The sequence below is a fragment of the Rana temporaria genome, chromosome 5 (genome assembly GCF_905171775.1).
Source record: "Rana temporaria chromosome 5, aRanTem1.1, whole genome shotgun sequence".
Lineage (NCBI taxonomy): Eukaryota > Metazoa > Chordata > Amphibia > Anura > Ranidae > Rana > Rana temporaria.
The window spans coordinates 42,321,829-42,335,100 of NC_053493.1; the positions used below are offsets into that span (position 1 = coordinate 42,321,829).

The 13,272-nt window shown below is 43.3% G+C and overlaps 1 protein-coding gene across 1 annotated transcript in view; it reads right to left on the minus strand.

Annotated features, from left to right (window-relative positions):
- Positions 1-13,272, minus strand: part of CUBN (cubilin) — a 365,663-nt gene that overhangs the window by 167,163 nt on the left and 185,228 nt on the right. Inside the window, exon 30 of the mRNA XM_040352464.1 lies at positions 2,883-3,057. Within this exon, the coding sequence (XP_040208398.1) occupies positions 2,883-3,057 (175 nt within the window). The remainder of the gene's footprint in view (positions 1-2,882; positions 3,058-13,272) is intronic.

Below are 13,272 nucleotides of genomic sequence, written 5' to 3' on the forward strand. Positions count from 1 at the left end.
AAGTTACTGATGCATCCTTTCATCTTCTCCTTCTCTAAATGACTTTTAGGTGGAAGGGTCTGCTGTCATAATAACCACCTTTGCAGTCTAAAGCCTCGTACACACGACCGAGAAACTCGATGAGCGAAACACATCGTTTTGCTCGTCGAGTTCCTTGTGAAGCCGTCGAGAAACTCGACAAGCCAATTTTCTCCATTCCCATCAAGGAAATAGAGAACTTGCTTTATTTTTGGCTCGTCGAGTTTCTCGACAGTTTCCTCGACGAAAATGTATACACGACCGGTTTCCTCAGCAAAAAAAATATCTCCCAGCAAGTTTCTTGCTGGTTTTTGCCGAGAAACTCGGTGTACGAGGCCTAAGACTTTTTATACATTAGTCTTTCCCCCATCCACACATTTGAGGTGGATGAGGGAATCACTCCTGCTGAGTTGCATTCTGACTTCCATGCCATCAGAATACACCGATTAGTGCTACCGGCTATTGCCGGCGGCACTGATTTGTAGGGAAGAAAACAACAACAGGGTTCAGACCCTGCTGAACCAGAGAATTTTGATTATGTATGGCTGTCTTAAGGGGGAGAAAACCCCTATTATGCCTCGTACACACAACCGGTTTTCCTGCCAGGAAAACTGCCAAGAGAGCTTTTGGCTGGGAAAACCGGCCGTATGTATGTTTCCTTGCAGTTTTCTCGACAGGAAAACTTCCGGGAATCCCGGTGGGAAAATAGAGAACCTGCACCCTATTTTCCCGCCGGTTTTAAACCCGGCAGTTTTTCTATGGGGAAACACTGTGAGGGAGTATACACACAGCCAGGATTCCCGGCCAAAGCTCTCCCCGCAGTATTTCCAATGGGAAAACCTTGCGTGTGTACACAGGGAAAGTTGCTGTTGTTCCCGTCGGGATTCCCAGCGGACTTTACACGTACAGGGCTTTACAGGCAAATCCTGAAATTGTGCCTCAAGTCCTGTTTGGAAGGGCAAGGAGCCAATCATACAAGAAATTAGGTTTCTGGGAGTGGAACAGTCTCCTAGAATGGAGAAAACCATTACTGCCATAAAAGAGAGGAAGCAAAAGAATATCTGTGTTTTTTACTTTCCATGCTAGTCTATCTTAATCAATTAAATATATCTTCAAATCAAAAGTAGTAAGGACAATCGAAAGAAAGTGATTTAGATATACATTTGTTTTCTTCAAAAATACACATACACAGTTGTGCTCATAAGTTTACATACCCTGGCAGAATGTATGATTTCTTGGCCATTTTACAGAGAATATGACTGTAAACTTTTGATCAGGGTCATTTGGGTAGTTTCTATTGCCATTATGATTTAAAAAAAAGTAAACATAGTTGATTGATAATAAAAGGCTTCCGCCAAAAAAATAACCAAACACTAACCATGAGTGAAAGAAAAGTTTTTATGTTATCATCCATATTCTCTGACAAATGGCCAAGAAATCATAAATTCTTCCAGGGTATGTAAACTTATGAGCATAGCTCTATAATATATATATATATATATATATATATATATATATATATATATATTTAAAAAAAAAAAAAATTAATGCAGGGTGAACCCCTGATTCATAGAGTATTATGTGTTTTCTAAGGAGGGAATGGAAGTTGTTTGCTCTTAGACTCATTGGAGTTGATTTACTAAAACTGGAGAATGCAAAATCTGGTGGCAAATCAACTTCAGCTTGTTCAATTATGCTTTGACCAAAAAAAAACTGGAAGCTCATTGGTTTCTATGCACATCTGCACCAGATTTTGCACCCTCCAGTTTAATAAATCAACCCCATAGTGTAAACAGGTCAGCTATGATAAGGCAGGTAAACATGAGGGCCAGGAGCTGCGCCTTTTTAAAAACAATATTTTTACCACTATCTCTAATATTTATTAGCCGTAATAATTTTTTAATTATTATTAGGGCTTATACACACCAGCCTCATAGTTAAAACAACCAGTTTTAATACATGAGCTGGTGTCTATAGTAGCATGTGCAGTAGCGGTGCCTTGCGTTTTTACAAGGCAGGGCGCTGTTTCCATTTTTTTTTCACTTTCTTTTTTTACTTTTTCAATTTATTCCTATAATCCGCTGCTCTGCTGGGGTGCAGTGACACAAGGTTGGCTTCTTTTGGAGTGTTTCATCATGGCAGTTGATTCCAAATCTCTATAAAGGCCCCATTAGGTTCATTTATTTTACAATACAAAGAGCTTGATAAAACATGACGACACTGGGTCTCTCTTATATATATAACACTGGGTCTCTGTGATGAAAGTATCTGCGGGAAGAACCATCTGGGTTCCTTAACATTAATCAATCAAATTCTCTTTGCTCATCTATACTGTAAATGGAGAATCAGACTAACTGCCATTGGCAATACATACTCCGACACTCTGATACAGGCAGGGCTGGACTGGGACAAAAATTTGGCCCTGGACTTCATCCAGACTGGCCCACTTTGACAGGTCTCTCCTACAGCGGCCAGACAACTCCCGCACCCCCCCCCCCCCGGCCACCCAAGCCCCCTCTCCCCCTTCACTAGCCACTAGCCGTTTTACTTTATTAGAATAGAACGGCTGGTACTGGTACTCTTATAGGCAGTACCAGTGGGGAAGCTAGACATTATTTCTCCCGGGGCAAAGAATCAGTTTGGTGCCCCCCCTCCCCCATGGGACAAGATTAGGCAGAAGTGAGAAACTCCCAGGCCGCTGTCACTGAAGCCGGCCCACTGAGCCATCAGCCCACCGGGAAACTCCCTGTAGTCCCAATGGCCAGTCCATCCCTGGATACAGGGACCCATTGTCACTTCTAATGGCATACCATACCACCATGTGTGTGTTTCCACTGATGCAACAACTATATAACTTCACATACCTTCAGGAATTTCATGCCATGTCGCATTAAAACCTTTGCCATTTCCAGTAGAGTCAGTCTTAAAGCGGATAGTGGCCACATTGCCTGTGCTGGACACTTGCAGGGGGTTTTCTGGACTTCGAGGGGCACACAGTTGAGCCAGTCTTGGGGAGGACAAGTCATGGCCTCCATATATCTGAAAGTAAGTCACACCAAGTTAAACTGTCAGCATTTTGCTTAATTCAGCAAAAATATATATAATGACTAATTTGTATGTAAAGTAAACTTTTTTGAATAGAGTAGTGAAGAGTAAAGCTGGCCATAGATAGATCCATCGGGCTGAAACAAAACAGCGGGCACTAGGTGCTCTCAAAATACACTGATCAGTGGTTGCAGACCATTGGCTTCAGCTGCTAATCAAGTATTTTTTTTCCAAACAGCCTGTGTGACAGAAGTTTTTTGATTGTTAGATCAACTTCTGTCAAGCAGGAGCAGCCACACATGGATCGAAATTCCCCTGGTCCCTGCTAAACCGGACACATTTTGATCCATCATATGACCAGCTTTTTGACTCTATGCTCAGGTTCACACTGGGTACGATTTCCTTCGATTTGAGATGCGATTTCACATGTGAAATCGCATCTGAAATCGGTGGCATTTGCCGCCAATTGTCGGCAATGACACTGTCCTAATTGGCGCTGCACCGATTTCAAAAAGCAGTTCCTGTACTACTTTATGCGATTTCGGGCCGCGATTTACATAGACATCTGTGCAGAAACCCAGTGTGAACCAGAGCTATAACAAGTTTGTTATTGTTGTCTTTTTCTCTGCTGGGGAGATGAGAGCAAGAGGTGAGGGGAAATGACATTTTAAAGTGACAAATTTCTAAAAAGGCAATCTCCCTCACTTTGGAAGATTATGTCTCACTTCCTGTTGCATTTTCAAGGCAGAAAGTGAAGGGAAATCTCCCCAGAAGAACACAGAGAGCAAAAATGAACCTGATCGGTATTCTGCACCATCCATACAACATTTTTATTTATTTTTTTACACTTTTGCTATGCAGACACTTAAAGGGTCACTAAAGGAAAAACATTTTTTGCCTAAAATTAATGTCTGCAAGGTAGATAGACAGAATAGTGTAATGATTCTGTTAAAAAACAAGTAAATACCTATTAAATTCCTTCATCTATATCACCTCCGGCATTCTAGTTTCTGTTCTCTCATTCACTTCCTGGTTTGCATCGCTCGTTCATGTAAGAACTGCACTTCCCAGTATGCATTGCGTCACGCCCAGTAATTCACACCTCCTTGACGTCTCTAGAGAGCGTCCTACCGCACAGATGTAGTTCTCAGGAGGGGGTGAGCAGGTTACTGACCATCGCAGTAAAGCCTCCCATCACGGTGGTCAGTAAAATCAGACAAGCAGGAAGTGAACAGAACAGAGAAGAAATAGAGCAACTTCTGAGCAAAAACGAACAACGAGGAAGTAAAAAGAGGAATGTCTGCAGGTAAAGGATGCTTATTATGAAAAAAAATGTTTTCCTTTACAACCCCTTTAACCACTTCCCGACCGCCTCATGTAGATATACGTCGGCAGAATGGCACGTACAGGCACATTGGCGTACCTGTACGTGCCTGCCTAGACGTGGGTCGGGGGTCCGATCGGGACCCCCCCCCCCCCGCTACACGCGGCGGTCGGGTTCCCTCGGGGAGCTATTTGTTTATAGCCGCTCCGTCGCGATCGCTCCCCGGAGCTGAAGAACGGGGAGAGCCGTATGTAAACACGGCTTCCCTGTGCTTCACTATGGCGCTGCATCGATCGAGTGATCCCCTTTATAGGGGAGACTCGATCGATGACGTCATTCCTACAGCCACACCCCCCTACAGTTGTAAACACACACTAAGTGTACACTAAATCCTACAGCGCCACCTGTGGTTAACTCCCAAACTGCAACTGTCATTTTCACAATAAAGAATGCAATTGAAATGCATTTTTTGCTGTGAAAATGACAATGGTCCCAAAAATGTGTCAAAATCGTCCGAAGTGTCCGCCATAATGTCGCAGTCACGAAAAAAATCGCTGATCGCCGCCATTAGTAGTAAAAAAAAAAAAAAATAATAAAAATGCAATAAAACTATCCCCTATTTTGTAAACGCTATAAATTTTGCGCAAACCAATCGATAAACGCTTATTGCGATTTTTTTTACCAAAAATAGGTAGAAGAATACGTATCGGCCTAAACTGAGGAAAAAAACATTTTTTATATATGTTTTTGGGGGATATTTATTATAGCAAAAAGTAAAACATATTGCATTTTTTTCAAAATTGTCGCTCTATTTTTGTTTATAGCGCAAAAAATAAAAACAGCAGAGGTGATCAAATACCACCAAAAGAAAGCTCTATTTGTGGGGAAAAAAGGACGCCAATTTTGTTTGGGAGCCACGTCGCACGACCGCGCAATTGTCTGTTAAAGCGACGCAGTCCCGAACTGTAAAAACACCTTGGGTCTTTAGGCAGCATATTGGTCCGGGGCTTAAGTGGTTAAATAAAAGGTTCAAAACGACAGTGAGAGATTTACATTATTACAATATGTGGGAATACCGGTATATATGGTGAAATAAATGATTTTGGACTGGGTTATTCTAAGCCACCAGAATCTTTAATTGCTGGTATCACTGGTTTGAAAATCATGCCGCGTACACACGATCATTTTTCGGCTTGCAAAAAAAAACAATGTTTTTCCAACTTCATCATTAAAACGACGTTGCCCACACACCATCGTTTTTTTAAAATGCTCTAGCAAAGCGCGGTGATGTACAACACGTACAACATCACTATAACGGGGAAGTTCCATGCGGATGGCGCCACCCTTGGGGCTGCTTTAGCTGATTCAGTGTTAGTAAAAGACGATTCGCACTTTTCTGTCTGTTACAGCGTGATGAATGTGGTTACTCCATTATGAACAGTAGTTTTACCAGAACGAGTGCTCCCGTCTCATAACTTGCTTCTGAGCATGCGCGGGTTTTTACCGTCGTTTTAGCCCACAGGCGATAATTTTTTACAACCCGAAAAACGACATTGGTTAAAACGTTGTTAAAAAATGCAGCATGTCGTTTTTCAGAACCCGAAAAATGATGTGAAGCCCACACACAATCATTTTAAATTACATTTTTTTTAAACTACGTTTTTTTCATGCCGAAAAATGATTGTGTGTACGCGGCATTAGTGTTAGAATTTGAATTGGTTGCTTTAAATGGAAACTATCATTTTTGGGGGTAATTTTTCTCATCTTTTTATGTAATTTTTTTTACAATTATTATACAGGAAGATTTGTATAGCGCTAACAGTTTACTCAGCACTCTTTTTTTTTTTTTTCAAAATAAACTTTTAAGATATAACAAATGACTTGAGCACTATTGTTATGGAAATCACTACAAGTTTTACAGTAGCCCAGTTTTAATTGCGTAGCTGTAGGAATGTTAAAATTATTTGGTAAGTGGAAACTGGAAACTGTGGAAATTGTTTGGAAATCTAAAATTGGGCTTTTAGTTGAGCACCTGAAAACACAATGATGACTATTCCGTTTTATGATGTGACTCATATTCCCTTTCCATAACAGGATATCCAGCCTTATTATCATGGGATTTACCCATTTAAAAAATAAAGAAAAATCTTTAATTTAGTGCTAAGTGCCTTTTTTTTATTTTTTTATGGTATGATTGTGCAGGATTATGTGATAAATGATGTTTATAGTTTCAATGATTTGTTTTCTTCAAAACAAAAACACCATGTAGGACTATATATCATCTATTTGTATAATTACCAAGGGCCTGTTATGGAATTAGGGGGAACCCTACGCTTTTTTTATTTTATTTTTTATTTTTGTGTGGGGTTTCCCTTCAAGATCCTCAGGGCACAAGTAGCATGCCAAAGTTGGATCAGTTAAGATGATGATCCGACTTTGATCCGACTTCAGTGATATTCAATGGGCTGAAGTCGGACCAAAGTAGTGCAGGAACCTTTTTCAAAGTTGGACCGACTTGTGTCAGACCAGTTAAGACGGCTCTCATTGGGAACCATTGATTTATACACTTCCAGGCTCGTCGCTACAGGACAGGCAAAACAAACAATTGCTTGGGGCCCCGAGCTGGCCTGGGGCCCCCAACTTCCCCTTCCCAGGCTGTAGCGTGGCCGAGCTCCTCTTCCTTCTACCTGGAGTCCTGTCAGTCTGACTGGGTACCGCGCGTGGTACAGGAGATTCAGTTTCCTGTTCCCGGCCGGACTAACAGGAAGTGCACACTGAGGAAACTGAATCTCCTGTACCACGCACTATCTGATAGGGAACTGGGGAAGAGGAGCTCGGCCACGCTACAGCGGCAGCCTACAGGGAAGAACGGGAGGAAAGAAAAGAAAAAAAATAGTGTAGCGTTAACGTAGGCTTTGCATGCGGGAGGGGGGTACTTGGGGCCCCCATCTTGCTTGGGGCCCCCAAATTCCTTCAAACGGCCCTGTACACATCATACGACATGTGCTCCCAAAATCAGAGCATATGTCGTACCAGTGTAAACCCCCAAAAAATTGTTTTCACTATGGAGTTAATTTACTAAAGGCAAATAAGCTTTTCACTTTGCAAGGGAATTTGCCCCAGAGCTTAGTGAATGTGGTTAATTCTACTTTACAAAGAATACCCAATTACGTTCAAGGAAAATAAGTAAAAGCATTTTTGCTTGCACGTGATTGGATGATGTAAGTCACAGCGATGTTTTACTTCATTCACTAAGCTTTGGGGAAAAATTCCCCTGCAAAGTGAAAAGTCTATTTGCTTTTGGTAAATCAACCCGTATGGCCTCGTACACATGACCGAGGAACTCGTCGTAAATGAAACATCGTTTTCCTCAACGAGTTCTCTGTTAGGCCTCGTATACACGACCGAGTTTCTTGGCAAAAACCAGCAAGAAACTTGCTGGGAGATATTTTTTTGCCGAGGAAATGGTCGTGTGTACATTTTCGTCGAGGAAACTGTTGAGAAACTCGACGAGCCAAAAAGAGAGCATGTTCTCTATTTCCTTGACAGGAATGGAGAAAATTGGCTTGTCGAGTTCCTCGACAGCCTAACAAGGAACTCGACAAAGAAAACGATGTGTTTCGCCCGTCGAGTTCCTCGGCCGTGTGTACGAAGCTTCAGGCTTGTCGAGAATCTTGACAGGCTTTCTTTGCGTACACACTGTCAAGACAAAATCTCGTCGTTCTCAAAGCGGTGACGTACAACACGTACGACGGCACTATAAAGGAGAAGTTTGATTCCACTGGCACAACCCTTGGGGCTGCTTTTGCTAATCTCATGTTACTGCGTGTTAAGTAAAAGTTTGGTGAGAGACGATTCGCGCTTTTCAGTCTGTTAAAGCGTGACAAATGTGCTATGTCCATTACAAACCCTACTTTTACCGAAGGCACGCTCCCATCTCATACTTTATTCTGAGCATGTGCAGGTTTTTAACCATACACACGAACGTGTTTCTCTTCGTAAACCAGCCCGACGAGGAACACGACGAGGAAATTGAGACTCCCGACGAGGAAAAAGAGAACTTGTTCTCTTTTTTTCTCGTCGAGTTCCACAACAGTTTTCTCGACGAAAAACATACACACAACCGTTTTCCTCTGCAAAAAAGCTCTGCCAGCATTTTTCTTGATGGATTCTGTCGAGGAAAACGGTCGTGTGTACGAGGCCTAAGGCACCTTTCTTTTATGTCTGCAATCAGTTTCTGCTCTAATATCCTACTAATTGGCATCCTCCTATGACCAGGTCTGATAAGAGGGTACCCTTGAAACTACGGTAAATAATAAAGGTTCATATAAATCAGGGCTCTACAAATCCCGGGCGCCAGGTCGCCATGGCGACTAGAAATAGGGTCCTGGCGACTTTTTGTGAGCTGGCGCCATCTGGTGGTGAGCCATTGGTATTACAAGTTATTACCACCAGATGTGTAAGCTGGCGCCATCTGGTGGTGGCCGTTGGTATTACAAGTTAAGCATTACAAGTTAAACAGCAATTCTAATGTAATTTTTCACTATTTTCACTGCCATCTTCTTCCCTCTAATTAGAACCCCCAAACATTATATATATTTTTTATCCTAACACCCTAGAGAATAAAATGGCGATCGTTGCAATACTTTCTGTCATGCCGTATTTGCGCAGCGGTCTTACAAGCACACTTTTTTGGGAAAAAAATACACTTTTTTTAATTAAAAAATAAGACAACAGTAAAGTTATCCCCATTTTTTTTAATATTATGAAAGATAATGTTACGCCGAGTAAATTCATACCCAACATGTCACGCTTCAAAATTGCATCCGCTCGTGGAATGCCGACAAACTTTTACCCTTTAAAATCTTCATAGGCGACGTTTAAAAAAATCTACAGGTTGCATGTTTTGAGTTACAGAGGAGGTCTAGGGCTAGAATTATTGCTCTCGCTCTACCAATCGTGGTGATACCTCACATGTGTGGTTTGAACACCGTTTACATATGCGGGCGCTGCTCACGTATGTGTTTGCTTCTGCGCGCAAGCTCGTCGGGACGGGGCGCGTTTTCTGGCTCCTAACTTTTTTAGCTGGCTCCTAGATTCCAAGCAAATTTGTCAAACCCTGAATTAATGTCTGATTGGCCAGCAATACCAACTGGTATGCTAAAAATCACTCAGAGGCCAAACACCAATCAGCCCAAATTAACTCATTCACAAACAGGCCGCATTTACTAGCAGATTCTACTATTGGAAGGTGACAATTGTGTGAACGGTGTGTTTCAGCTCTGTTTTCAGCAAGGCCGAGGCTCAAATCTGTTTTTAGCATTTTCTTCTGCCTTGTTAGCTCCATTTAGTGTAGGATTCAGTCAGCATTCCAATGTCCTGAGCAATGGAAGGGCTGATTTGTGTGGCATGATGCAGAATTATGTGAGCTCAATACAGGCTCTGCAAGTTTCTGTTGTGGGATAATAATGGCAGGATGAGGGGTTGATCCCCGCCACTGTTTGCTGGGTCTTGTGTATGCAGAGTTACATGGCTAAAGCAGCAAAGAAGAAGGATCCTGCCTCCCGGCAAAATAGCAACTTTTCATTTTCTAAAATAAATGACAATATAAAAATACTGGCCTAAAAAATAATTGTTTGCCTCATGTGGACATAAGTCTAAAAAAAAAAAAGTCTGTGGTAATTTTTCCTGTTATATTTAGAAACTGCAATAAAAACAGACTGGTGCTATTGACATCATAGAACATATAGGCCCAGATTCTCAAAGGCGTTACGCCGTAAGTCCTAATCTGGCCCCGGGTATCTATGCGACTGATTCTTAGAATAGATACCCATTAGATCTGACAGGCGTAAGGCTCTTACGCTGTCAGATCTTAAATACAATTTTTTTTCCCGTCGCTAGGTGTCGCCGACGTCGTTTTTCCCGTCGCTTATGTAAATTAGCAAATTACGACGATTCCCGAACGTACGCGCGCTCGACGCAGAGAATTTACGTCGTTTCCGTAGCCTTTGCGACGCGTAAAGTTGCCCCTGGGTCTATGGAGGCGCAGCCAATGTTAAGTATGGCCGTCGTTCCCGCGTCCAAATTTTAAAAATCTACGTCGTTTGCGTAAGACGTCCGTGAATGGCGCTGGATGCCATTTACGTTAACATCTAAGCAAATGACGTCGGTGCGATGTCATTTAGCGCAATGCACGTCGGGTAATTTACCCGACGGAGCATGCGCAGTACGCTCGGCGCGGGAACGCGCCTAATTTAAATGGTGCCCGCCCCATTTGAATTGGGCGGGCTTGCGCCGAGCGCTTTTACGATACACCGCCGCAAGTTTACAGGTAAGTGTTCTGAGAATCAGGCACTAATGCTGTAAACCTGCGGCGGTGTAACGGAAATCACATACGTTACGCTGCCCAGGAGCAACGTAATTATATGTGAATCTGGGCCATTGACTAGTGACTCTCAATCTTTTTCAGACCACGACCCCTGTAAATTCTTCCAGGGAGACTAGTTCCCTATCAGGTCCACATTGCTTTTGATTGATTGAATAGCGGTTATGGTATAGCTCCCAACTGTCCCTGATTTGGAGCAATGTCCCTCTGTCCCTCTTTCCTCCTCATTTGTCCCTCATTTTGGTCTGATCTATATAGTTGTATATAAAATGCACTTTTTATCTTTCAAAAAGTGTTTCCCAAACCTTTCATCCAAAACCTAAATTGCTGAATTTGTAAATTTCGAAAAGCCAATATAAAGGAATAGCAGTGGTAAAAAAAAGCCCTTGTGGGTTTAACTAATCTTTTTTTTAGGTTAATAAGCCTTTAAGGGGGCGTGGCAGGGGGCGTGTTCCATGCCTACAGGCTTTTGCTAGTATGTGCCCCTCATTCCCATCTCAAAACGTTGGGAGGTATGGTTATGGTTTTGCCCACTGCTGTGAGCTGTCAATTAAAAGGAAGGTGGACCTGACAAGAAACTAGTTTCTCAGTTCCCCATCAGCCTCTGTCTGCCTGTCTACAAAACTCCTTGGCCATACACCTGTCTATGTGACAATATAGAACGTGTAGCGCATCCCCCGTAGGAGCCGCTGGTAAATAGGCATCCCCACCCTGTACAGCCAGCCACACCAAAAAAAAATAAAAATTCTGGACTTTTAACTTATGTAGAGAAGAGATGGCTGCAGATAAACAGGTACAACTTCTGAAGGGGAATTTGCTTCATCTCTGTGTATCACCTGAGCCTAGTCAGTTCACTGGGTACATGTAAGGCCTCGTACACACGGCCGAGGAACTCGACGTGCCAAACACATCGAGTTCCTCGGCCAGTTCAGCCCTGAAGCCGCCGAGCCGGCGGGACGAGAGCTCCCATAGAACAACGAGGAAATAAAGAACATGTTCTCTATTTCCTCGCCGAGGTCCTCGTCGGCTTCCTCGGCCGAAAGTGTACACACGGCCGGGTTTCTCGGCAGAATTCAGCCAGAAACTCGGTCGGAAGCTGAATTCTGCCAAGGAAACTGGTCATGTGTACGGGGCCTCAGGGTTTACAACCAGGGCCGATCCTATGCAGGGTGCACAGGGTGCTTTGCACCCAGGCGCCTGCTGCGGTAGAGGCGCCGAAGTGCCAGAGTTCTCCCCTCCCTCCTTGTTTGTGTCTGTCCAGAACTAGTGTTCTGAGCATAGGTGTGTGTCCGTCCAGAACTGGTGGGTGCGCATTGGGCAGCCCTTCCAGCCTGGCAGTGCTCGGGGGAGGGGCCGCTCCTCTTCCTGGACACAAGGGTTCTAGTTTTAGGTGGCTGCTGAGTGCTGATGTGCAGGAATGAATTCTTCACACTGGGAGTCTTGGATCTCCACCAACTCCAGTTGGAATGCCTCCCCCTCCCATCTCTACCTCGGGCTGCACAGAGAGAGAACTGAGGTAAGTCAGTGTTCAGTGTGCTGGGGATGGCATCTCCAGCATCCCTTTACACGTGCTCTGAGCTGCCCCTGCTCTAGATGTTTTATGGCATGATAGTAGATTGCATAAGATACACAGCCCCTGTCCCTTCCTGCGCCTCAGTAGTCCGTCTACAGATGTAATGTATAATGAGATGTACGAATGGCCCTTTCACAATGACAGCGCGGAGGCGTCGGCGGTAAAGCGCTGCTAGTTTTAGCGACGCTTTAACGTCGTTTTAGAGGTACATTTAACACCCACTAGCAGCCAAATAAAGGGTTCAAAGGCACACACAAATCTAAGTGAAACTTCACTTTGCAAACTGAATGGGATTTTTTTTTTGCTGTTTGTGCCTTCCTGTCCTGGTGACAACCTCGCCCTCTCATTTCTTTCCTGGTGTCACAGGGGCAGAAAGTATAGGTTGTGGATATAAAAAATGACAGAAATATACATTTTTCACCACTGAATCAAAGACTGAAAAAAAATCTGAGGTTCTGTTTAAAGTGTCTATTTAGCTGAGTGGATGTAAACCCACTATCATCCTTTCTAAACTACTGCCATAGTGCTGATCTATAAGGATATAGATGCCTCCTGCATGTATCCTTACCCGTCAAATGTCTCCCCTCTGTCTGTTATAAGAACTGAAAAACTGTAGATTCTGTGGGTGTGTCTGTTGTCTGGAGCTCGGTGGGTGGAGTCATGATGTCAGTAGACTCCCCACCCTCCTCTACACTCCCCTTGTCAATATGCATTTTTTCCTATGCATTCCTTACACTAAATTCTGCTATGATCACTAACATCCAGTCAAAATCCAGAAAAGTAACCACATGACTTCAGAAAAGAAGTGGGGGTGGGAATTAAAAAATAATGCCTGTCTCAGGCTAGTGCATGAGATATGTAAATAACCTGTCACTCACAGCAAGGGGGAAGAACGGACAAAAGTTTTCTCCTGTTTGTCCTTTTATT